This window comes from Gobio gobio (assembly GCF_949357685.1).
Source record: "Gobio gobio genome assembly, chromosome: 24".
NCBI classification, from domain to species: Eukaryota; Metazoa; Chordata; class Actinopteri; order Cypriniformes; family Gobionidae; genus Gobio; species Gobio gobio.
Genome location: NC_137120.1, coordinates 9,523,817 through 9,551,548, shown reverse-complemented (window position 1 = coordinate 9,551,548; position 27,732 = coordinate 9,523,817). Strand labels below are relative to the sequence as shown.

The window sequence follows — 27,732 nt, the reverse complement described above, 5'->3', positions numbered from 1 at the left end:
GAGACACCTCACTTAATGCTATCAGAGAACCGGGGTTACGCAAGTAACCTATTGTTTTTGAAAATGAAGATTCTCTTTACTTTGCTCTTATTGCTCTGGTGTTTACTCGACCACGGTAAGACATGTAGGCTTATTATCTCTCTTCAGGCCGACGATGAAACCGAAAAAGACTGTTTTAGCCTATAAACTCTAATCGCTTTATATTCTACAGAAATGCGGTTACAGTTCGTATTTCGCTGTATTTCGGTCTGTGTTTTCCTATGTAGTGAAAAAAAAATCTCGGCGAAAAATATTTAGGTCCGTGTAAATGTTAAAGTCATATGATTTGGTATATCTACAAGTAACCTATGACAGAGTAAGTAAATGTTTGAAGCCAAATGTACAAATGCTGCCTCCACGTGCTATGATACTTCCCACTTCTGATGTCGTGATTACGAGCTCTTGAGAGGGTGCTCATGTCCAATGTTTTACCTAAAAAAAATGTTTTTACGATTATTCCAATAGCACATGAAGGCAGCATTAAAGGGATAAAAGGGACAAAAATGTGTTCTCTTTCAGACAAACACAATCTGAAAAAATGTCCTGGCTAATCCAAGCTTTATAATGGCAGTGAAAGGCAGCCCAAAATTTGAAGCTCATTATTCCATTATAAAAGTAATCCACACGGCTCCAGGGGTTAAAGAAGGCCCTTCTGTTAATTAAGTTATTTAATCTTGCTGTGGACTAAATGTAAATGTTTTTGTTTGGTGTATAACAGTGGCGGATCTAGAAAATTTTACATGGGGGGGCAAAGGGGTGGCAAGAGGTCTTGGCAGGGTGGCAGGGGTAGACGGTACATGGAAATCACTATATGTGAATTGCTTTAACAAAACAAACACAAAACCACTTTTAAACTACAGTACTTATTGTTTAATCATGCCCTTACACACTACAAAGGTTTTTAATTCACAACAGGAATAAGCCCAGTGTTCAAACAAAACAAAACAGTATAAAAAGCAAAATGAAAATATAAAAAAGTACCATAATTGTGTCCAAGCTGCAGTGGACTGCAAATATACAACAGTGGACAATACTCAAGTTCTTATTATAATTAAAAACTTATAATTACAGTCCACAAATGAAATGACCCATGATCACCCATCTTTTTTAGGAAAGCTTAAGGCGACTGTTGTTGTGCTTTGCAGCAAAATGTTTCAAAAACAGCGTTATGTGTTTCTCAACATGTTACAGTTTACATGGTACAATTTCTGGTAAGCTACACTTTTTTGTTATTTCAATTCAATTAAATTATTGTGATTTGATTTAATATTGACTCATTTGGATAAATATTAGGCACACAAGATGTACCTAATCTCAAGAAAAAACAACTCACCTGCTGTAAACATACAGAGAGCCCTATCAGCTGGCAGTGTTATTTAAGGTTAAAAATAACTCAAATTACATATGATGCTTTTTTTTTATTATAATAACAACTTTATTTAATTATATAAATAAAAATATAATAAATATGTAATATGTAATATGGTACACTACACATATTTAGCAAAATACTCTTGACTATAGCACATTTCTAGCCAACTAATGTGCTATAGCCTAAATGGCTAAATCATTCAATCATAATCATTAAATGGCTTTCCTGAGGTAAATGTTATGTGCCATAATTGTTCTCCAGTTGTTTTATTGACCCCTTTGTTAGATTGATTGGTCGATATTATGTATGATGAATATACATTTAGGTAAGTTTTAGGCTACTGTTTCTTTCAACATTGTTCATTCGTGTTTATTTACTATTAGCTAGTAGATGATCGGTCCACGTGCAGCTAGGGATCTGTCACGTAACATTTACAAGCGCCAAAACGGCATTTATTGTTTGAATTTCGTAATAAAAGTGACAGAATCTGAGAGCCGAGATTTTTTTTTATATCATAAGTAACCTGCTCTGTCTTGTCTGTCGGTCTCTGTGTCCTCTTTGCTTCGCGATTTTTCTGTGCGTGAGAGCGTGAAAAGTGTCAATTGCGCGTGTCTCACGGTGAATGCGTGAGATTTGGCAGTTATGGATACAATATTTTTATATTTTTTATTAAGCTGTTCTTGTCTTTACTAAAATCAAAATTAGGCTAATCAAAGGGAAGAGTGCTCTTACGAATCACAACCGCTGATTTTGGCTAACGTAATAGTCTCGCTGTTTTGCTGCTGCTGAATCGTCTTTAGCATACAATACATTCATTACAATGTAATTTTAAGTTAAAAGTGTGTTTAAACTACACCTGGGGAAACTCACTTCACCTTCAGGGGCTCTGGGGCAGCTCAGTCTCTCCAGTTGATGTGTAGGGCCACCGCACCGCAGCAGACTCGCTGTGTGTGAGCCAGACTGAGCGAACGCCGCTCTGCACGTTTGAAACAGGGACGTAGCTAAGTATTTGAGGGGCGGGGGGAGGGGTATTTTATGTATTTTAATTTTAATACATTTAAAATAAAAAATTAAATGGTTTACTTTTGGTAAATGTATTGGACATACTGGCGGGTTGTTTTTACAAGTACAGTTTTTGGATCATCAAAGTTAGGGGGGCAGCTGGGGGGGCAAGGCTCTAGAGTGGGGGGGGCACCTGCCCCCCCTTGCCCCCCTGTAGATCCGCCCATGGTGTATAATGAACTGTTCATTTCTTTTTCAGATTTCCTCTGTGTTGTTTCAGATGGAGTGTCAGTGTCAGTGATGGAGGGAGATTCAGTCACTCTACACACTGGTGTTGAAATAAAACAAGAAGATATTAAATGGTATTTTAATGACATTCGCATTGCTCAAATCAGTGGAGATCAGAGTAAGAACTGTACAGATGTTCAGTGTGAAGATGCTGATGGGAGATTCACAGCCAGACTGGATCTGAACTGCCACACTGGATCTCTGACCATCACAAACACCAAAACCACAGACTCTGGAGTTTATAAACTATGGCGCAGCAGCGACAGTGAAAAGATCTTCATTATTACTGTTCATGGTGAGTCATTATGTTTAAAGGTAGGAAAGGCACTTTTTTAACTTTGTTTTTCTGGTTGAAACTCTATTCACATCCTGATAGCAATCAATAATATGTTCATCAACAGCATTGTAGAAAGACAGTCAGTCACTAGGGATGTGACAGTGAGACAATTTTAGACAGTGAGGAATTAACTAAAAACGCTCTCTCTGCTTGCTCGGCCGTGCACATTATACTTTCGCTTTAGTATTAACGGCAATTCTGAATTATTATTATTGTTTTTTTTGTTGCTTAATCTGTTTGTTACATTTTTACTAAACTGTATTATTAACTTACAATAACAACAACAACAACAGGATATAGGTTAGGGCCGTGCAGAGAGTTCTTCAGGGGCAGGGGCTCAAATGTAAAAATGGGGCTATATATATATATATATATATATATATATATATATATATATATATATATATATATATATATATATATTAGTTAGTGTATATACATGACAAACGGGCATTGATGAATTGTGTAATATTTTAAAATATATAATATATGTAGATTTGTCATTAAATCAATACATTAGCTTTGATTATGGATGAAAAAAAAATGGTTGGTTTACTTTTTTCCTGTAAGGCCACACGCTCTCTGAAAGAACCATATTTGGCTCTAGAGCCGTGGAAAATCAGCAGTCAATCAAAACGCACGCAACCCATAGCAACGCGTTATGGCAACGCCTTAACAGAAATTATCCGACTTTTGAGCCGTTCGTTACTATTGTATACATTGTCATGTTATTATAATCACATTTATTTTGTTTAATTGACCACGATATTATTATTGATATTTGTCTGAGAGGGGCACTTTTGATTCATTTTGAAAAAGGGCAGGGGCTCGAGCACCCAAAGCCTTTTTTCATCAACAATAATGCATGTTAATTTAATCTTAGTCAACGTTTTTGGACATTGGTGCAGTCTCGTCATTATCTCATCTTAGTCATGGAAAAAAAGGCTGTTGACGGACATATTTAGTCTCGTCTCGTCTGACGAAATTAACAGGAGTGGTCAGGTCATGTGGTACAATTAGAGCTCTGTAAGTTGTTTATTATTGTTGTAATGTCATGTGCTTTGAGACATGAGGTCATTTAACGCTGTCTCTCGAGACGCTTTTCTGACTCTGCTGTGTGTTAATGTGTTTTCAAGGAGGCGTGGCTTTGGAGATGCTCTGAAGAGAGGGTGGGAATGGGATCTAATTAGGGCTGCACGAATAATCAAAATCGAACTGCAATCGTGATTTGGCTTATGTGCGATTATGAAAGCACAAAGGCTGCCATTTTTATTAAATAAATAAATGCCCAGCGTGTCAGTGAAGTAAAGGAGTAAACGCTGCTCCGTTTGAAAGCACTGCGAGTTTGAGCAACATGTGTCAAACATCTTCACAAACTAGTAATGCCTGTTGTCCAACCAAATACAACGTTTAATAACATGTTTTAACTCACTTCATATCGTCAGTTCAGCTGATGTGGCTTCTTATCACAGAATGTCAATCAGCACTGCATACTTTTATTATTATGAAAATACCCGAGAAGGCTTGAAGAACTCAAATACACCATATCTTGTCGCAGAAGTATTATCTTCATGTTTAATCAGTCAAAGCGTTTCTATCTTCGTTTTATTCAGCATACAGCGCAAGCTTCACATTAGGTGCAAAGTGAAATCTGAATCACGTTGTTGAAATATTTTGTCCCATTGCTTTTGGCTCTCTATGGGCTTCTCCCCATGCCTCTCCCTTAACTTTATCGGACATTATGCCTCTACGTCCCCCCGATTGCCACATAGACAGTAAAAGATTGCCTGCGAGCTTCTCCTCCTGTCTATACGGTAATTTCTCTATGCGCCGGTTGTCGCGTGGTTATGATGCAATCGTTAGCCTACTTTTACAAAAACGGCTTCTACGGGGCGATAGTGTAAGATACAAGGTAATGGAGCCTTTTATACATTGTCGTGTTTCTTTAGAAATAAACAATGGACCAATGGAGTCTTTAAACGCCTCAGATGTAAAGTTATTCACTGTCAAAGTGACGCCAAAATGAATGGGAGTCAATGGGATGCTAACAGCAGGTGATGGCTTTGTTAGCAATGGCTGCCCCTATGGAAGGTGCTTTCCCGGTGTAGGATTACCCCCTTGGGGATTTCCTATAGGGATTTCCTGAAAACAAACGATTACTTCACTGGCGCAAATGTGCCGTTGCTGCTCGAGGGCGCCCTCTGGCCTCCAGTATGAATGAAACTTTTGGGTAGAAAATAAGAAAAATATAACTTCTCTCTAAATAAATGACAATCCATATGTTCTTCTTCAATGTACAGGAGTTTTAATACCCACAGTGGATGCATAAGAGGCTCATATTTCATATTAAAGACATAGACTTTAAGGAATTGATATCACAGATAAAAAGCACAGATTTGTATAATAATAATAATTGTTTTTTTTTAAGTCAAGTCAACCTTATTTATATAGCACTTTTAACAATGCACATTGTTTCAAAACAGCTTTACAGTGTTAAACAGGAAAATAATACAACAATTTTATTCAGCCTTATAGCCATTCTGGAGAAAACGGTGATGTCATCAGTTCATTTCAATTATCATACAGTGACAGTGCGGGCTTTAGATCAGTAATTTAGTTTATATGGTTAATTTAGTTTAATAATTAAGTCACATTAGTCACATTAATATATAAACACAAAATGTTATATATATATATTAGTTAGTGTATATACATGACAAACGGGCATTGATGAATTGTGTAATATTTTAAAATATATAATATATGTAGATTTGTCATTAAATCAATACATTAGCTTTGATTATGGATAAAAAAAAAATGGTTGGTTTACTTTTTTCCCGTAAGGCCACACACTCTCTGAAAGAACCATATTTGGCTCTAGAGCCGTGGAAAATCAGCAGTCAATCAAAACGCACGCAACCCATAGCAACGCGTTATGGCAACGCCTTAACAGAAATTATCCGACTTTTGAGCCGTTCGTTACTATTGTATACATTGTCATGTTATTATAATCACATTTATTTTGTTTAATTGACCACGATATTATTATTGATATTTGTCTGAGAGGGGCACTTTTGATTCATTTTGAAAAAGGGCAGGGGCTCGAGCACCCAAAGCCTTTTTTCATCAACAATAATGCATGTTAATTTAATCTTAGTCAACGTTTTTGGAACACTTTTAACAATGCACATTGTTTCAAAACAGCTTTACAGTGTTAAACAGGAAAATAATACAACATAATTTTATTCAGCCTTATAGCCATTCTGGAGAAAACGGTGATGTCATCAGTTCATTTCAATTATCATACAGTGACAGTGCGGGCTTTAGATCAGTAATTTAGTTTATATGGTTAATTTAGTTTAATAATTAAGTCACATTAGTCACATTAATATATAAACACAAAATGTTATATACATACTTTTCATTTGTAAAAACTAATAAATAATAATCGCATTTTAAATCGCAATCGCAATTTTAACCAGAATAATCGCAATAAGCTATTTTCCCCAAATCATGCAGCCCTAGATCTAATGCATTCAAAGCTAGCTTGGTATTGCTAGCCTCTACGAAATTGCCTACCCTTCCTTTAAATCACATTTTCGTTTTTTACTGATATTTTGGCAGTGATATTCAGATTTGTCTTTTCTCTTTACCTGGAAAAATAAATACAATATTTTAAAGAAAAATATGCCATTGAATTTTAATGTGTTGGAAAATAAAAACATTTTTATAAAGTAAAATGTAAAAACATTTTATGGATAATATGAATCTATTAAATATTCATAATGGGTAATATTTATTATGAAAGTATGGCTGTGTGAATGCACTGATAGGAGGGCAATATATAAATCAGGATGTGTTGTATGATGTTCATTACATTTTTCATTACATTGTAAATCAATGATATTCTTCTGCTGTTTGTTTGTGTTGCATTATGAATCCAGACAGATTTCTCTACCCGCAAACTATATCAAACTATACAGGTCCTTCTCAAAAAATTAGCATATTGTGATAAAGTTCATTATTTTCCATAATGTAATGATAAAAATTAAACTTTCATATATTTTAGATTCATTGCACACCAACTGAAATATTTCAGGTCTTTTATTGTTTTAATACTGATGATTTTGGCATACAGCTCATGAAAACCTAAAATTCCTATCTCAAAAAATTAGCATATTTCATCTGACCAATAAAAGAAAAGTGTTTTTAATACAAAAAAAGTCAACCTTCAAATAATTATGTTCAGTTTTGCACTCAATACTTGGTCGGGAATCCTTTTGCAGAAATGACTTCTTCAATGCGGCGTGGCATGGAGGCAATCAGCCTGTGGCACTGCTGAGGTGTTATGGAGGCCCAGGATGCTTCAATAGCGGCCTTAAGCTCATCCAGAGTGTTGGGTCTTGCGTCTCTCAACTTTCTCTTTACAATATCCCACAAATTCTCTATGGGGTTCAGGTCAGGAGAGTTGGCAGGCCAATTGAGCACAGTAATACCATTTACATTACATTTACATTTAGTCATTTAGCAGACGCTTTTATCCAAAGCGACTTACAAATGAGAGCAATAGAAGCAACTACAACAGTCAGAGGCTACAGTATGCAAGTGCTGTAACAAGTCTCAGTTAATCCAACACAGAACACACAGGATTTTTTTTTTTTTTTTTTTTTTAATTAGACAGACAGAAAAATGAATAGAATGTTAAGTGCTATTCTTGATTGGTCAGGTGCTGCTGGAAGAGATGCGTCTTTAGATGTTTTTTGAAAATGGCTACAGACTCGGCTGCTCTAATTGAGATAGGCAGGTCATTCCACCAGGTGGGGGCAGTCCAGGAAAAGGTCCGTGACAGTGATTTCATGCCTCTCTGGTATGGCACCACAAGGCGTCGTTCACTGGTAGAACGCAAACTCCTGGAGGGTGTGTATGTCTGAACAAGCGAGTTAAGGTAAATTGGTGCAGAGCCAGTGGTTGCTTTGAAGGCGAGTACCAGTGCCTTGAATTTGATGCGAGCGGCTATTGGTAGCCAGTGGAGTCTAATGAAGAGAGGCGTGACGTGCGCTCTCTTCGGCTCGTTAAAGATCACCCTCGCCGCTGCATTCTGGATCAGTTGCAAGGGTTTGATAGTGCATGCCGGAAGGCCTGCTAGAAGAGCATTACAGTAGTCCAGTCTGGAGAGAACAAGAGCTTGGACCAAGAGTTGTGTGGTCTGCTCAGATAGGAAGGGTCTAATCTTCCTAATGTTGTATAATGCAAATCTGCAGGACCGGGTTGTTGCAGTGATGTGGTCAGTGAATTTTAGCTGATCATCGATCACAACTCCAAGATTCCTGGCTGTCCTGGACGGAGTTATGGTTGATGATCCTAGCTGAATGGAGAGATTGTGATGAAGTGCTGGGTTGGCTGAGACCACAAGCAGTTCAGTCTTTGCAAGGTTGAGTTGCAGGTGATGCTCCTTCATCCAGGCAGAAATGTCTGTTAGGCAGGCAGCAGTACGAACACCAACCGTGGGATCATCTGGTTGAAATGAGAAGTAGAGTTGAGTGTCGTCTGCATAGCAGTGATAGGAAAAGCCATGTTTCTGAATGACCGATCCCAGTGATGACATGTAGATGGAGAAGAGAAGTGGTCCAAGCACTGAGCCCTGTGGAACTCCAGTGGCTAGATGATGTGACTTAGACACTTCACCTCTCCATGACACCCTGAAGGACCTACCTGAGAGGTAAGACTTGAACCACTGGAGAGCAGTTCCTGAGATGCCCATCTTCATGAGAGTTGACTGGAGGATCTGGTGGTTAACTGTGTCAAAAGCAGCAGACAAATCCAGTAAGATAAGTACTGTGGATCTGGAAGCCGCTCTTGCCTGCCTCAGTTTCTCCGTAACCGAGAGCAGGGCAGTCTCAGTTGAGTGGCTGCTTTTGAAGCCTGATTGGTTGATATCCAGGAGGTTGTTCTGTTCAAGAAATGTAGAGAGCTGGTTAAAAACAACTCGCTCGAGTGTCTTTGCAATGAAAGGCAGAAGGGATACCGGTCTGTAGTTTTCTAAAAGTGCTGGGTTAAGAGAGGGTTTCTTCAGCAGTGGGGTTACCCGAGCCTGCTTAAATGCTGTGGGGAAGGTCCCGGTGTGAAGAGAGGTGTTGACAATGTGAGTGAGTGCAGGAGTAACAGAAGAAGAAATGGCCTGAAGGAGGTGGGTGGGGATAGGATCAAGCGGACAGGTAGTGGGGTGGTTGGAAAGGATGAGTTTGGAGACTTCAGCTTCAGAGAGCAGAGAAAAAGAGGGGAGTGTATGTGTTATGGTTGTTGAGATGTGCGTGTCGGTTTGTGGTGCGGAGAATTGGCTGCTGATGGAGGAGGTTTTTTGTGTGAAAAATGATGCAAAGTCATCAGCAGTAAGAGTTGATGAAGGAGGGGGGGGGAGGACAGAGGAGCGAAGAGAACGTTCTGAAGAGTGCACGAGAGTCAGAGCAGTTGTGTATTTTGTTGTGAAAGTATGTAGTTTTAGCAGTGGAGATGTTACTAGAGAGAGAAGCGAGAAGAGACTGATGCAGGGTCAGGTCAGTAGTGTTTTTAGTTTTGCGCCACTTCCTCTCTGCCGCCCGGAGTCCAGAGCGATGTTCGCGGAGAACATCAGACAGCCAGGGGGCAGAGGGAGTGGTGCGGGCTGGCCTGGATGAAAGGGGACAGAAGTTGTCTAAGCAAGATGTTAGAGTGGAGCAAAGAGTGTCAGTAGCACTGTTAGTGTCCAGTGCTGAGAACTGAGCAGGTGGAGGGAGTGAGGAGGAAACCATAGTGGATAGACGGGAGGGAGAGAGTGAGCGTAGATTACGCCGAAAGGTAATCAGCGGAGGAGTGTGTGTTGTGTTAGGAGTTAGTAGGAGGTTAAGAGTGATGAGAAAGTGATCTGAGGTATGTAAAGGAGTAACTAAAGTGACGTCTGTGGAGCAGTAGCGTGTGTAGATAAGATCAAGATGGTTACCTGATTTATGAGTAGCTGTAGTAGATACTCGCTTAAGATCAAATGAGGTCAGAAGAGTGGTGAAGTCTGCAGCCTGGGGTTTATCAAGGTGAATGTTGAAGTCACCGAGCAGTACCAGAGGAGTGCCATCCTCAGGGAAGTGAGAGAGTAACATATCCAATTCCTCCAGGAAGTTACCCAGTTGACCTGGAGGACGATAAATAACTACAACATGGATTTTAGCAGGGTGAGTGACAGTGATTGAGTGCGATTCAAATGAGCAGTTGCCAGATAGAGAAGGGATGGGCTCAAATTTCCAATCCTTTGAGATGAGCAGACCAGTACCTCCGCCCCTCCCAATCTGGCGAGAGGTGTGTGAAAAAGAGAAATTATTTGAGAGGGCCGCAGGAGTGGCAGTGTCTTCTGGTTTGATCCAGGTTTCAGTTAGAGCCATGAGACTGAGATGTGAATGAGTGGAAATAGATGAAATAAAGTCTGCTTTGTTTACAGCAGACTGGCAATTCCAGAGACCAATTGGAATGGACATTAATGTTGCAGAGGAAATGGGTACACTACGCAGATTAGTAGGATTACGGCGTCTAGAATGTACAGAGCGTGATTTACGGGTGTGTGTGATAATAGTAGAGATTTGGAAGCACATTGTGAATACGGGTCAGAGAAATTAGCAGATGAAAACAAGCAAAAACACAAAAGTGGACAAAGTGTATATATATATATATATATATATATATATATATATATATATATATATAGCTATACTCAAGTGCCTTGTCGGTGTCCTTGCTCGAGTGGAGTCGCGCAGAGTAGAGTCGAATGGTCTTTACACTCTTCGGTCTTCACACGAGGAGGGCTTCACACGAGGGCTGCCGCTTCCGCTGCCGCGGAGTACTACTCAATTTATACTCGCATTAAATGTCGTTATTGAATACAGCTGGCTACTCCCAGTGAAACGCGTTAGTTCGCACGAGGTCAAACAATAACAAACCAGACTACAACAAACAGCCAACTACAGCAAACAGACAGCGTTCTAAAGAACAGCTGAACTACAGATCAAATGAGGAAAATGTAAACAGAACTCACACACTAGCTGTTTTCCCTGATGTTCGATGCTTCTCTCTGACTCAAAGTAAACAATGAACGCTCTATATACCACGCTGGCTTATGGCCACGCCCAGTGAAACGCGTTAGTTCGCACGAGGTCAAACAATAACAAACCAGACTACAACAAACAGCCAACTACAGCAAACAGACAGCGTTCTAAAGAACAGCTGAACTACAGATCAAATGAGGAAAATGTAAACAGAACTCACACACTAGCTGTTTTCCCTGATGTTCGATGCTTCTCTCTGTAATAATACCATAATACCATGGTCAGTAAACCATTTACCAGTGGTTTTGGCAATGTGAGCAGGTGCCAGGCCGTGCTGAAAAATTAAATCTTCATCTCCATAAAGCTTTTCAGCAGATGGAAGCATGAAGTGCTCCAAAATCTCCTGATAGCTAGCTGCATTGACCCTGCCCTTGATAAAACACAGTGGACCAACACCAGCAGCTGACATGGCACCCCAGACCATCACTGACTGTGGGTACTTGACACTGGACTTCAGGCATTTTGGCATTTCCTTCTCCCCAGTCTTCCTCCAGACTCTGACACCTTGATTTCCGAATGACATGCAAAATTTGCTTTCATCCGAAAAAATTACTTTGGACCACTGAGCAACAGTCCACTGCTGCTTCTCTGTAGCCCAGGTCAGGCGCTTCTGCCGCTGTTTCTGGTTCAAAAGTGGCTTGACCTGGGGAATGCGGCACTTGTAGCCCATTTCCTTCACACGCCTGTGCACGGTGGCTCTGGATGTTTCTACTCCAGACTCAGTCCACTGCTTCCGCAGGTCCCCCAAGGTGTGGAATCGGTCCTTCTCCACAATCTTCCTCAGGGTCCGGTCACCTCTTCTCGTTTTGCAGCGTTTTTTGCCACACTTTTTCCTTCCCACAGACTTCCCACTGAGGTGCCTTGATACAGCACTCTGGGAACAGCCTATTCGTTCAGAAATTTCTTTCTGTGTCTTACCCTCTTGCTTGAGGGTGTCAATGATGGCCTTCTGGACAGCAGTCAGGTCGGCAGTCTTACCCATGATTGCGGTTTTGAGTAATGAACCAGGCTGGGAGTTTTCAGGAATCTTTTGCAGATGTAATTAGTTGATTCAGATGATTAGGTATGAAAAAATAGCTCGTTTAGAGAACCTTTTCATGATATGCAAATTTTTTGAGAAAGGAATTTGGGGTTTTCATGAGCTGTATGCCAAAATCATCAGTATTAAAACAATAAAAGACCTGAAATATTTCAGTTGGTGTGCAATGATTCTAAAATATATGAAAAAAAGTTTAATATTTATCATTACATTATGGAAAATAATGAACTTTATCACAATATGCTAATTTTTTGAGAAGGACCTGTGTGTGTGTGTATGTGTGTGTGTGTGTGTATATATATATATATATATATATATAATGTATATATATATTCGAGCCCGACCGATAAAGGATTTTTAAGACCGATACAAATATTTGGTGATTTAAAAATCCGATATTCCGATATATCAGCCGATATGTATTAAAAAATAAAATAACATAGTTATTTGTAGTTATTCATGATCCCTCAGCCTCTCTAAAATATGATAATGCAGTTTAAAAATAAACTTGTTTGTTTTATTGTCACAACAGAACAGATGAACATAAAATTATATTAAAGTTCTGATAAATAAAATTTATAAAAATACACACTTAAGATATGAAACAAAGTTGTTTGGACGAAAACACAATAACAAAAACAGAACAAAAAATCAAAGTTACCAGTATTAACAGACGTGGTAAGCTTCATAAATATAACTTTTAGCAAGACTGGAAAAAAATATTCAGTTAATTTCTGATAAATAACAACAACAGCAAAATATAAACTATATACAGTATAAATATGAGCTACCTTATAATTACAATGTCAACTTGCTTATCCCTTTACATGCACTCTTTTAATTCTATCCATCAAACAAACCATTTTCAATCATCATTTGCTGCCTGCCTTCTAAAAATCTACTACTGATGATGCAATAAATCCATTATTTGTTAATGCTGCGTCTGAACGAAGTCAGCAACGCGCTTTCGTTCACTCTTCACGAGCCTAACTTACGATTTACAATGCAGGGACTGGTACTACAAATATACTAGTTATAAATACAGTAATCATTACTTTATTTAGGCAGAATAAGTTTGTTGAGATTTCCAAGGCGCATTAATGTTAGCGGTCTCCCACTGATAGCCATGGCATTAGCTAGCTTTGTGGTTAGCGTCTATAATAAGTCATAATTTAGAAATGGACTACAAAATATTGTATACTTTTTCAAAATAACGGGCAGGAGAGAGATGATACGTCTCATGCTGTCAAACTGTCACGCTATTAAAGAAATACATCTTATTCAGTCACTTTGTCCGAGTTAAACTGACAGTCAGTCAACTAAGTTATACTGTAACAACCTAACGTAAGCTAATTCTGTTTCACTCTTGGCTTACATGTAACAGCAAAACTGGACTTGGCAGTCACCAATTTTGTCATGCTTATTTGAGTTAAGAGAACTGATTGGGATGTTCTTTTCAATGTTATTCAAGCAATGTATGTCTCGTTGCCAACTTACATGCACAGCTCCGTTGTTGTGAATGTTCGTGGCGGCAGCATGACTCGACATGAATCAGCTGGTGTTGCTCTATGGCACGTTGTAGGGGGCCCTCTGGTGGACAAACTATGAAACGGCAACACTCATAATGTGGTTGAGCGGTGTTTCGTCCGTTTTTAATATTTTTTTTAAATATTCATTTATCGGCCATCATAAATGCCGATACCGATAGTTTGGAAAATGCCTAATATCGGCTGATAATATCGGCCCGCCGATATATCGGTCGGGCTCTAATATATATATATATATATATATATATATATATATATATATATATATGTATATATATATATATATATATATATATATATATATATGTATGTATGTATATGTATATGTATGTATATATGTATGTGTATGTGTATATATGTGTATATATGTGTATATATGTGTATATATGTATATATATGTATATATATATATATATGTGTATATTATTATGTATATATGTATATATATATGTATATATGTATATGTGTATATATATATATATATATATATATGTATATATGTATATGTATATATGTGTATACACACACACACACACACACACACACACACACACACACACACACACACACACACATATATACATATATACACACACATATATACATATATACACACACATATATACATATATACACACACATATATACATATATATATATATATATATATATATATATACACACATATATACATATATACATATATATACACACATATATACATATATACATATATATATATACACATATATATATACACATATATACACTATATATATATATATATATATATATATATATATATATATATATATATATATATATATATATATATATATATATATATATCTCCTTTAACAGGACTTTCCTGTTGTATTATTTTGTTTGGCTCATTATGAAATGTTCATTTCTTCTTCAGGTGCTTTTGGTGTTGATACAGATGGAGTGCCAGTGATGGAGGGAGATTCAGTCACTCTACACACTGGTGTTGAAACAAACCAACAAGACAGAATTAGATGGTATTCTAATGACATTCGCATCGCTCAAATCAATAGACATCAGAGTAAAGTCTGTACTGATGTTCAGTGTAATGAAGGTACTGAGAGATTCAGAGGCAGACTGAAGCTGGATCACCACACTGGATCTCTGACCATCACAAACATCAACACCACAGACTCTGGAGTTTATCAACTACAGATCAGCAGCGGCAGCAGCGACAGTGAAAAAACCTTCATTATTGCTTTATATGGTGAGTCAATGTATAAAGGGGTGATGAATTGAGAAATCAACTTTCCTTTGAGCCTTTGGTATATAAAAGTTCATCGTGATATAAGAATATCCTGTAAGTTTCAGAGCTGAAAACTTCCTTGTTAGTCAAAGAAAAGCTTGTATTGACACCAGGTCCAGAAAACGAGAGCTCTCAGAATATGTCGTCCACTGACGTCATTGAATGCAGAAACGCCGCCTCTACAGATAAATATTTACACCTGCTTCTGTAGCCCCGCCCACCGACTCGTGGAGCTAAACGGATCGTGCTACTGAGCTATAAACATGCCGAAGAGAGTAATACATTGCGCTGTGTCTGGTTGTGGAAGAACACAGTCTCTGCATAAGCTTCCTTCGAATTGAGTGGTTAAACTTTATTTTTAATGAATATCCAGCTCACATGGGGAAGACATTGCGTGTATGTTCATTTCACCGGATTTTTTTGCAAATAAGAGACTGGATTTACAGACAGTATGAGATTACATGAATGCATGAAGCTGATCACTAATGTGAGTAATTTGTTGTGATGGTGTGATAATGTGATAGTTGCATTGATAGATGCATTGTTACAGATCAAATACAATGTTACATTGTGTACATGTCTAACTAAACATAACTTCCCACTGTCACCGGGGCATCCTACATCTCGGGACTATGTGTTTTCCAGACGGGCTACCAATACATATCATCATAAATAGTGAAATAACATTCCTTCCTTGTGCGTTCACTCTCTTGACTTGATGTTTGAAGGAAAAATACAATTGCTGAAGTTTTGGTCATGCTGTCTGCAACGTTGGCGCGCGCGCGCGTATATCCACCGATGGGGCGGGCCAAGTAATATAAAAAAACATTCATATTAATTGCGGGTGGATGAGAGAATAATCATTGTGTTTGTTCCGGTGTTGCGGTTGCCGTTTGTCGCACACTTTCAAAACAATGCCTCATGCGTACTCATGTGGGAGCCAAAGCTCATTAAATATACAAAGCTTATCCAATCCGAGCCGTGGGCATTTACTTCCAAGTCTTCAGTGTGGCACGCCCATCAATCATGACCATCCGTGTCTTGAGAGAGCTTCAAAACCATGGCAGAAAATAGCCTATTACTTATTCATTATGATGTTTTTGAATGTAAAAAACAAAACAGCCCTGACCCGTCGAGGCATGGTCTCCACTAGACCCCTGAAGGTGTGCTGTGGTACACTCTAAAAACGTTTACTATGATTTACTAAATTTTTTTGGTGAAACATTTTTACACAAAAAAAATGGAGTACATTTTAAAGCAGTTTAATCAATTACATACACCGTATGAGCTGAGCAAATGCAAGTAAAAACATTAAGTAGATCTGAGTAACTACATGTGGTCCATTTACAAATAAAATTGAGTAGAAAAAATTGGGGGAAAAACATTTAAAAATGTCTCGGTTACGAATGGTAACCCTCGTTCCCTGAAGGAGGGAATGGAGACGTACGTAGGACGTAACTGACGAATTGGGGATCACTTCAGGGAGCCCCTATCAGCTTTGAGATATAGAGAACGGGCCAATGGCCATTGGCGTGCGAGATTTGCATCTCACGCTCTGCCCCGCATCGCGGGTATAAACAGGAAGCGAGAGCAGCGCACTATTGTTTTTCACTGAGGAGCCAAACTTAGTGGCTCAGGACTGCAGTGATGGTACAGCAACTGTGGCGACAGGACGTACGTCTCCGTTCCCTCCTTCAGGGAACGGGGGTTACCATACGTAACCGAGACGTTCCCTTTCAGTCGGTCACGTTCGTCGTGGGCTCTCAACCCGAGCGGGCAGGCCACGTCTTGGGTTTCATACGCCAAGACGATGGCATCCACTATCCAGTGGGCCATCCTCTGCTTGGAGACAGCCTTTCCCTTCTGTTGTCCTCCGTAACAGACGAAGAGCTGCTCTGAGGTCCTGAAGCTTTGCGTTCTGTCTACGTAGGTCCGCAGGGCACGGACCGGACAGAGAAAAGCTAGGGCTGGGTCTGCCTCCTCCGAAGGCAGCGCTTGCAGGCTCCCCACCTGGTCCCGAGGATGAGGATGCGAACGCCACGCTCTCTCATGGGAGCAATGGCCGTCTCCGCAACCTTCGTGAAGACACGGGGCGACAGGGCTAGCCCGAAGGGTAAGACTTTGTACTGATATGCTCGTCCGTCGAACGCAAATTGAAGAAATGGTCTGTGTCGAGGGAGAATCGAGACATGAAAGTACGCATCCTTCAGGTCGATCGCTGCAAACCAATCTTGGGGACGGATGCACCTGAAGATGCGTTTCTGCGTGAGCATCTTGAACGGCAGCCTGTGAAGGGACCGGTTCAAGAACCGCAGATCCAAGATCGGCCGTAACCCGCCGCCTTTCTTGGGTACAATGAAGTACGGGCTGTAGAAGCCGGTCTTCATATCGGCTAGAGGGACCGGCTCTATCGCGTCCTTCGCCAGTAGGACCGCGATCTCCGCCTGGAGCACAGGAGCGTTCTTCTTCGACACGGAGGTGAAGTGAACGCCCCTGAACTTGGGGGGACGCCGGGCAAACTGAATCGCACAGCCGAGTCTGATGGTAAGAATGAGCCAGCGAGACGGCCTGGAAAGTGCTAGCCAGGCTCCCAGGGACCGTGCAAGCGGGACCAACGGCACCACAGACATACCCGCAGCGAGGCGGCATGCAGGGACTCGACTCGGACGACCTGGTGGCGGCCCGAAGTGGGGTCTGAATGTGCTGTGCAACACTTACCTGCTTCCGCTGAGCTGCGAGTGTGGGAAGGCCTCTGGGGTGCGTCCCCACAGCCGGCACCCCCTGCTGGCGAACAGAGAGGCGTCTGAGAGTGACAAGGCATGGGAGCGTCGAACACTGACAGGCGCGCTCTCCTGAAGAGCAGTTTCCTCCATCTCTGGGTGGCCCGTCTCAGGGTCGCTTACAACGGCGCTTGCCACCTGGCTTGGCAGCGGCCTGAGCGGGCTGGACGGCTTTCCCGCGGCCGGCTGCACGCCCACGGCGAGGTGTAGGCTGCTGGAGGGGTGGCGGCGGGTGGCCATCCTCGGCGACGGGCATGCGGAGGCGCTGCAGCCGGCGGTGGAGTGGGAGCAGCAGCTGCCCCGCCGGGGCAGGATGTGCTTGATGGCCTCTGTCTGCTTCTGGGCGGCCGAGAACTGTTGGGCGAAGCTCTCGACTGCGTGATCCCCAATTCGTCGGTTACGTCCGACGGACGACGAAGTGTTTTAATTGAGTAAACTTACAAAATTCAGTGTGTGTTAAATATTAATAATCTTGATTTGAATTAAGTAATATTTGTGATTCTTGAAACAGATCGATTTAATTCTCCTTTCTCAAATATTTTGATAGTGATTTCACAAATATATTAAGTATATTTTAAATAAATAATTGTTTATTCGAACACTAAATTCTTTAAGTGAAAAAAATTTAAATATAACTAAATTTGAGACACAATTAACTGTTGGATTTTTAGTCAATTATTTTGGTATGTTCAACTAAAAACATCAAGTAAATGATATTTAGAAATTGTATTAAGTTAATAAAGTTAATTATTACTGTGATATTTACTAAGCCACTGAATAATTTTTTAGAGTGTATCTGGCACCAAGATCTTAGCAGCAGATCCTTTAAGTCTCGATTGAATTGAGATCTAGAGAATTTGGAGGCCATGTCAACACATCAAACTCGTTGTTGAGCTCCTTAAACCATTCCTGAACCATTTTTGCTTTGTGGTGGCGCATTATCTGCTGAAAGAGCCACAGCCACCAGGGAATACCGTTTCCAACAATGCTTTGGTAGGTGGTACGTGTCAAAGTAACATCCACATGGATGGCAGGACCCAAGGTTTCCCAGCAGAACATTGCCCAAAGCATCACTGCCTCCGCCCGGCTTGCCTTCTTCCCATATTGCATCCTGGTGCCATGTGCTCCCCATGTAAGTGACGCACACGCACCCGGCCATCCATGTGATGTAAAAGAAAACATGATTTATCAGACCAGGCCACCTTCTTCCATTGCTCCGTGGTCCAGTTCTGTTGCTCACGTGCCACTGTTGGTGCTTTCGGCGGTGGACAGGGGTCATCATGGGCACCCAGACTGGTCTGCGGCTATGCAGCCCCATACGCAACAAACTGAGATGCACAGTGTATTCTGACACCTTTCTATCAGAACCAGCATTAACTTATTGAGCAATTTGAGCTCCAGTAGCTCATCTGTTTGATCGGACCACACAGGCCAGCCTTCACTCCACACGTGCATCAATGAGCCTTGGCCGTCCATGACCCTGTGGCCGGTTCACCACTGTTCCTTCCTTGGAGCACTTTTGATAGAGACTGACCACTGCAGACCGGGAACACCCCACAGAGCTGCAGTTTCAGAGATGCTCTGACCCAGTCTTCTAGCCATCACAATTTGACCCTTGTCAAACTCGCTTAAATCCTTAAGCTTGCCCATTTTTGCTTCTTCTAACACATCAACTCTGAGGACAAAATGTTCACTTGCTGCCTAATATATCCCACCCACTAACAGAAGCCGTGATGAAGAGATAAACAGTGTTTTTGGTCATAATGTTATGCCTGATCGGTGTATATAGTATATATCATTTCTATCTATTTAAATAATAATGTCATAATGGCATTTTTATTTATTTTAAAAAGGTACAGCAAGATGACACGCCATCTCTCATGTGTCATACAAAATTGGAAGAAATCCCTATTGTAATACTTGCTTCATTGACTTTATCATCATCATCTTGCTTGTTCTGTATCAGATCTGAAGTACTTTGTATCTTGCTACATGTAGTCTTTTCATTGGATGTTGTTTTACTCTTAAAACTCTCAAGTAATTAATACGATTATTACATTTACTACTACTGGAGTTATTACTTCTATACTTTTACTTGAGTACAGATTGGGCTTACTCCACACACCTCTTGTGTTTATAAGCACAAAATGTGGATAAATGTTGCTCGAGAACATGAGGTTTTATCGCTTTCATATCCAATGTTGTGTGTCTTTCCCATCAAAAACAAGATCATCCAATCATCTGTTGGTTTGTGTTTCAGATGTTTCTGCTGCTGAACGAGATAAAATGAAGAGAAAGTCAGTGAAGGAGGGAGAATCTGTTACTTTATACACTGGCGAAATAAGGAAACTGAATGATTCTATGACGTGGTATTTTAATGACGTTCGCATCGCTGAAATCACTGGAGATCAGAGTCAGATCTGTGCAGATGATCAGTGTAAAGAGAGATTCAGAGACAGACTGAAGCTGGATCATCACACTGGATCTCTGACCATCACAAACATCACAAACACAGACTCTGGAGATTATAAACTAAAGATCAACAGCAGCAGATTCAGCATCAGTAGGAGCTTCAGTGTTTCTGTCACTGGTGAGTGTCATTTAGTCATTCAGTGCATTTTCCCTCGAACATTTTTAAAATACGGTTTACTATTTTTAAATCGAAACAGTAAAGGTTTTCATTGTGGTCTGTTTAAAAAAGTGACTCCATACAGAGTGTAAATGTCAGTTAAAAATATCCACCTTATTTTTAAGGTAATAGCTGGTGCGACCATTTATAATTCTAATGTGTCTGGTTTCCGGTGTCATTCACTTGCAGTTATTTTTGAAAAATAAGGTGTATTGTAATTTGTAATAATGTCTGTGTTTTTAGCTGTTCCAGGTTCAGGTCTGTCTTCAGCTGCTGTAGGAGGAATGTGTGCTGCTGTTGTTCTGCTGCTTGTGGCGGCTGCTGCTGCTGTGATTTTTCACCACAAATCAAAACGATACGACATATAGCTGATCTTTCAAAATGTAAATGAGATGTACAAAAATAATCTTTAAAAATATTAAAGTGTTTTTTTTTGGGGGGGGGGGTTTGTATTCTAATTGAAGTAAGAGTTTGTTGTTGTCGTTCAAACAGGAAACAGGACACGGCGCAATGATTATCAGGTGAGATACTATGAGCACTGAATCGGTCTGTCTACAAAACACTGTGACTTTATAACAGATAGAGTTCTGCAAGTGCTGTGTGTCTGTTTTAAGTTTTCTCTCTGAAAGCATGCATGGTCTCATTCAGAAATCAATACATAGAAACACCAATAATGATTGTAACAAGTGAAAATAGTGATATATTCTATTTACACCATGCAAAAGTTCTTTGCAATATGTGTAAATAGTAATTAGAGGCTATTAGGGATGTCACGGTACCAAAATTCCAGTAGTCGGTACCAATACCATCAAAATTGTACGGTACTCAGTACCAATTTCGGTACCACAGCTAAATGTTTTTTTATATATATATATATATATATATATATATATATATATATATATATATATATATATATATATATATATATATATATATATATATATATATATATATATATATATATATATATATATAATTTTTTTTTTTTTTTTTTTTTAACTATTAAAAAAAATAATTAAATGTATCAAGTTTATTATTTATGAAGATAATCAAAGACAGCGAGAGAGTGTCACACACGTCCACGTGGTGTGTGTGAGTGTCCGTGTGCATGTGTGTGCGCGCCCGACAGACCGTCATTTCACACAGAGACGCAGAACATGCAGGAGTAATATTTAATTCGTATTTTGCAGTTTAATATTCACAGACACTAGTATATATTCGGCTACAGCCTGGAGCCCTGTGCTTAGATTAACATGGAAGCCACTGAACACAGCTGCGGGTACCGAATACTTCTCAGGAGTCGGTACTACAGAAATGCTGGTATCATCAGATCTTAATTTCAGTACCGCCTTGGTACTGAAGTACCGGTACTTGTGACATCCCTAGATGCTATTTATACTTTATTTTGACAGATACATACTATTTGCACCTCAGTATTGTTGTACATTAACAGTATGCAATAATAACAGAGTAAATTATCATATTTATTCAAATTAATAGGACGCCTTAATAGGACAATAAAAGCCCTCCCCTACCCCTAACCCTACTCAAAAAATGCTTTTATTATTATTAAACATTTCGTTAGGCACTTTATTTCCACTTTTAGAACATTTTGTTAATTTTTACTGAAAGCAAAGGCCTTTCCGATGTGATATTTGATGGGAAAAGGGAGAAGAGCGAGCTCTGCAAAAGGCAGATTTAAACCTGAGTCGATCGCGTCAAAAACTTGTTCCGCAGGCCTTACGAGCGTAAGATAGAGTTAGCATAAGACGAGCGTAAGATAGAGAGATAGAGTACTGACTACACCTCTGAAAACATTGAAATATGTGTGTCGTGTTTAATATTGTTTGACCCAACCCAACCTTGTTTGTGGTATCATCCCCACATGCGTTGATAACATAACTTCAAAAAAGTAATAGCCCCTAGGCCCTAGTTAACAATTACTTGTTTACCTAGGATGCAATGTATTTGTATTTAATGCTGCCTTCCCCTGCTATATGAAATTTGATAATTTCCGACATCTGAAGTTGTGATTACGAGCTCATCGCATTCAAATTTTGAAATGTGCAATTTTGACCTAGGAAACTCGTATTTACGATAATTCCGAGAGCATGCGAAGGCAGCATTATTTAAGCACCTAAAAACTTACCAGTTTGACAGAATTTTCTAAATTAGAGTGCTATGATAGGTCAAACTAACTGTACTAATATTGTCATCTTTTGGAATATCTGAAAGCTTACCTATATGTCATTATTAGCAGAACACATTTGACATTTTTTAATTCAAGAAGGTCCTCTTGATTCTAACGTGTGTACTTGGCCTTATGAAAAGTAACAAAGTTCTTGTGATTGTTTAACTATAGCATTTGTTACAATAAGGAGGTACATTGGTGACTCCTCAGTACAATGCTAAGGCAACTTGTAACCTTTTAGTTCATGTGGCTGTTAGGTTTGTTGTTTTGGTTATTGCCCACCCACATATTGCTCCAACTGTACGCAAGTTACAACTAGCCTAGTTTTGACGTAAATGGGCACTAAGTTACAACTTTTGCACTTCTAAATATTTTTGCGTTGCACCATTAAACTTAGTTGAAGCGTAACTACGTATAAACTAAATATTTACGGAAGCCTCCGATCAGGAGTAACATTAAAGGTGAACTATGTAGGATTTTTGCAGTAAAATATCCAGAAACCACCAGGCCAGTGTTATATATTTTGTTCAGTTGAGTACTTAGAATATCCCAAATGTTTTCAACTATTTGTAAATCGTGAGAAAATTGCTATTTTAACCAAGGAGCCGGGACGTGTGAGCTATGCGTGTGAGGGAGTCGCCTGTCGATTGCGTCATATCTGCGTCACCCTCGGTCTCCGGTTTTATTCAGTGAAACGCTTTACTCTCACTGCATTGTGAACAAGTGTCATAGCAGCCGCCGAGCGAACGTCATAACTTCCTTTTCAACACACTCAGATATATCTAATACGATAAACAGAGTTGCGTTACCTCAAACTCATGACTGGAAAAGAGGAAGTGCCGCCGGCAACCGTATCATAATAAAAGTCCCGCCAGCGACTATGCCATAATAACAGTCCCGCTCTTCAATCGCTCCTGCGGCCTTGCTCAGCTCCACAACACTCGCTCCTGCTCTGCTTCACTACAGTAATGTTAATAATCGCATCCATGAACATGATTTCTGCCCGAGTCCTATCCTGACTCTTTTCCACCGGCTGTGAGCTGAAGACCACATGTCCCAAGATTCTGCGCTCAAACGTGCCGTCATCAAACTACGCCTTTGTTTTGAACAGGCGACCTCTAGTGGACGGAAAAGTTACATAGTGTAGCTTTAACAGATAAAATAGCAGGCAGACTGAACTGTATCAATACGCTCTTGTTTTACATGACAGACTTCAATTATTTACATGTATATGATAATGATAATGCTGACATGTACACGTGCTTACATTTTAAGAGAGAAAACATGCGAATAGATTACTATGCAAGCGGTTAACACGAATCCGTCCAAAACAGCGCGCTGCTGATTGCATCTGTCCCATCGGTCCGTGTTGTCATAATTTCTTATTACATTCTTATTTTTTGTTTCAGTATTTATTTATTGATCCTTAATTTTGTTTCAAACTGTTTCTGAATATTATTTATATATAAAAGCACATATGTTATTCAGGATTAAGGGCCCTATCTTGCACCCAGCGCAATTGACTTTGTACACCGACGCATGTCATTCCTATTTTGCACCCGCGCAAAGCGCGCTTTTCCCTCTACAGAAGCACGTCGCTAAACTAGTGAATGAACTTGCGCTACCTGGGCGGTTCAGCGCAAAAAAAGGAGGCGTGTTCCGGCGCAAACAATCCCTGGTGCTATTTTGCTGTTCCATTAAACAATTGCGCCACTGACCAGAAAAAACCTAGTCTAAAGTCAGTGGCGCGTTGCGCGTTGTTCATTATGCTATTTTAAGGGCGCATGCTTGACCATAATGTATAGCGTGCACAACGCGCATACACTTTGCTGTAATGCAACAGTTATTTTTGCAAATCATAAATTGTTACACTAAAAAAATATTAACACATGAGATGACGGAAATCATTGTGGTGTGCCACGAAGATGTGAAAAAAATAGGCATAAATCTAGCTTACAAATGATTCAGGCTAATTGTAATAATTAAGGATAAGACCTGTTTGCCCAATAGTGGCAAGACATATATGTATATAAGGACATCTGACAAATTGGTTTGTCCGTCAAGAACCAGGAAAAAAAATCGACTGAAAAACTGAAAAAACTGAAAGACTGAAAAAAAAAAAAAAGACTGTGAAATCACCTTTACCATAATGTACAACATTACAACTTCACTTCTCTTTCTTTCACTGCTCTTACAAGCACATCAGTCTCCTCGGCTGTGAACCGCTCCTGGCGTGCGCCTGGTAAATACGCCATAATAATAGCAATCCATAATGGAACTTGCGCACCTGCTTTTAAAGGGAATGTTGGATGACGCTCGGATTGGTTTATTCACGTTACGCCCAAACCACACCTATGAATAATGAAGCTACTTCAGACCAACCCATTTTAGATTTGCGCCGGGCGCAAGAGCCATTTATCCCGCCGGGAAAATAGCAACAGCGCCGAGACCCGCCCACAAAGTTACTTGCGCTTCACGCTTTGACACTTGCGTTTCAGATCGTTAAAATAGGGCCCTTAGTGTCGTATTTAATGGGAACTTATTTTTATCATTAGTTACGTGAGGCAAAAGTAGTTCGAATGAAGAATAAACTGAAATTCGCGGCATTTCAACAACTTACTACGATAAAATGATTTCCCCTTTGCTTTCCTCCGCCTGTTCTGGCATCCTGGCGCACAGCAGCCGTCCACCATGTTGAAATAGTAAGGTTAAAACAGTCCGTTTTTAATTCTTTTTCGACCACTATAGATACCAATGCTACAGCCGCTCTAGTGCTCCCCTGATTGCCTGCCAAAATGGCGGAAGGCTGCGTGACGTCAACCTCCGGAGCTCTATGGATACGCTCAAAGGGATAGTTCACCCAAAAATGAAAATTCTGTCATCCTTTACTCACCCTCAATTTGTTCCAAACCTGTATGAGTTTCTTTGTTCTGCTGAACACAATAAAAGATAGAGTGAAGAATGTTTGTAACAAAGCAGATAGAGCAACTATTAACTACCATAGTATTTTTTATAGAGCAACTATTAACTACCATAGTATTTATTTTCCTACTATGATAGTCAATGGTTGCTCTCTCTGCTTGGTTACAAACATTCTTCTAAATATCTTCTTTTGTGTTCAGCAGAACAAAGAAACTCATACAGGTTTGGAACAACTTGAGGGTGAGTAAATGATGACAGAATTTTCATTTTTGGGGGATCTATCCCTTTAAGAGAGTCAAATACTGCTTTTCTTTAGTAGGAAATACTTAGTCATAATGGTGTCTTGTATTGTTCCTGGGTGCAAGAATTCAAAGAGTTCAAAAATTCAAATAATTTTCATAGACTACCGTCATTGTAACGATAGAAAGAAAACACATTTTTGTGTTTGTGTAACTGAATCATAAATCCTGATCATTTGTTTTATCTTCTGTGAATCTGCTTCTTTCTTTCTTTCATTCAGGAGAATGAAGGTGAAGGAGTGCCCCTTAATCCGATTGAATAACATGACTTTCATTTGGATATTGAGGTGTTTACGGAAAGTTTTTACAATCCAACTAGACTGAGCCATCAGTCTGATTATCAACAGATCATTTGGATGCATCTTCTAATCCAAGCGGCAACCTCACGCAGTTTTAGTTCTGCATAATAAAGGGCGTGGCCACTTTGAGTGACAGGTGGATAGCCATTTATCTGCTGTCTGTAGTCATTGCGTCACCTCAGCTCCACCCACGTCCCGCCTCTTTGCCCATTTTCTGTTATCGGGGAGTGACGTGCAATCACGCGCTGCCAAGCAACGGCCAGCTCAACCCTATTTACGCTTCAAAACTGCTCTTCGGAATCCTATGGGTGACTTCACGGTCTTTTACAGTCTATTATCTACATATGATTTTGACTTATCGAATGTTTTGTTTACATTAATTTATAACTCGCTTGGAACATGAATACTTTTTTAAGACTGGATTTTGGACAAAAAATGTCCTATTGCAAGATGCGAGTGCTCTTCACTGACTATGTGCAAATGAGCATTGGAAGACAATTCAGTCTGTACTGCCGACATTGAATGTCACATTTTTACCATTTTTGCCTTGGCATCTTGGTAAGACTACAGGGACCGTTCTCAGAACTTTAGCTAACATTCTGACAAAATTATCTCAGGGTTTACCTGTAACGTTAAAATAATGTTTGTTCTTCAAAAACATTATTTATGCATCATTCATGGAGCTTTTTTTTCTGAAATCATTTATTTGGATTTGTCTAACATTTTTTTTAAATGTTGCTGCTTCTTTCTTAATGTTCTGGGGAAATTCAAAAGTAACAGTCTATTTTTTTTTTCCAGGAATATCTGAAAATTGAAATGTATCACACTCCACACACTGATGCTTTAATGTCTGTTTAAAGAAATGTTTAAAATTCAAATCCAGTAAGGTTTGATCCATGAAATATCAGCACTGTGTCCTTGATCAAACTCTGAATCTGTAAAAACTGCACTGAAAAACAAATATGTGTTTATGCATTGTTATATAAATATAGCATAACTGTTACTGACTGTGAAAAGTGGGCTTAAACAAGCCTGTATACACGCAATTTTTTAATAGTAGAAACAAACTTGAAAGATATCTTTAGCCTATGTTCTTGTGATGGATGCCATTAAAACCGATCTGATTAACTCATAATCTGAATTTGTCATGATTTTAGAGTTTGTAATCAGAAATAGCTGAGCTAAACACTTGTAGAGTGATCATTGTGTGTCTCTTCTCCATTTAACACTAAAGTTTAAAACGTTGACCTTTTTCTCAAGATAACTTGCTGTTCAACTCTATTCTGAGCAATATAAACACAGTGACTAAACTGTAATTTAAAAGCTTATCTATATATTATATTGGATGAAAGGTTATTTCTGCCAAACTTTGTAAATTGACTCCTGCTGTTAAATATTGTAGTTACATCATTGTGTGGGCAAAAAGTATTTTTCTACATTTACATCATTCATTTATAGTATTATAGAAGATCTTTTGGAGGATCTTAAATCTTTTGAGACACACTACTGACTCCTCAAATACACAACTGACATCAACCACACACTTCCAGTAATAACACATATTCATGCAG

At 39.5% G+C, this 27,732-nt stretch overlaps 2 protein-coding genes across 5 annotated transcripts in view; both read left to right on the top strand.

Moving 5' to 3' along the window:
- The window catches only part of LOC307120270 (uncharacterized protein), a 911,732-nt gene that overhangs the window by 392,745 nt on the left and 491,255 nt on the right, over window positions 1–27,732 (top strand). The window lies entirely within an intron of this gene.
- On the top strand, window positions 8–26,982 carry LOC307120123 (uncharacterized protein). The gene is made up of 7 exons (XM_079806999.1): window positions 8–115; window positions 2,673–2,996; window positions 14,670–14,999; window positions 20,079–20,408; window positions 20,691–20,830; window positions 20,940–20,968; window positions 26,084–26,982. Exons 1-5 carry the CDS (start codon window positions 16–18, stop codon window positions 20,813–20,815), a joined length of 1,209 nt encoding a protein of 402 aa, XP_079663125.1. The 5' UTR covers window positions 8–15; the 3' UTR covers window positions 20,816–20,830; window positions 20,940–20,968; window positions 26,084–26,982.

Coding starts and splice junctions, on each gene's coding strand:
- LOC307120123 (XM_079806999.1), top strand. CDS start 16: ATGCTATCAGAGAACCGGGGTTACGCAAGTAACCTATTGTTTTTGAAA. Junction 116..2,672: donor CTGGTGTTTACTCGACCACG/GTAAGACATGTA, acceptor TTTCTTTTTCAG/ATTTCCTCTGTGTTGTTTCA. Junction 15,000..20,078: donor CTTCATTATTGCTTTATATG/GTGAGTCAATGT, acceptor TTTGTGTTTCAG/ATGTTTCTGCTGCTGAACGA.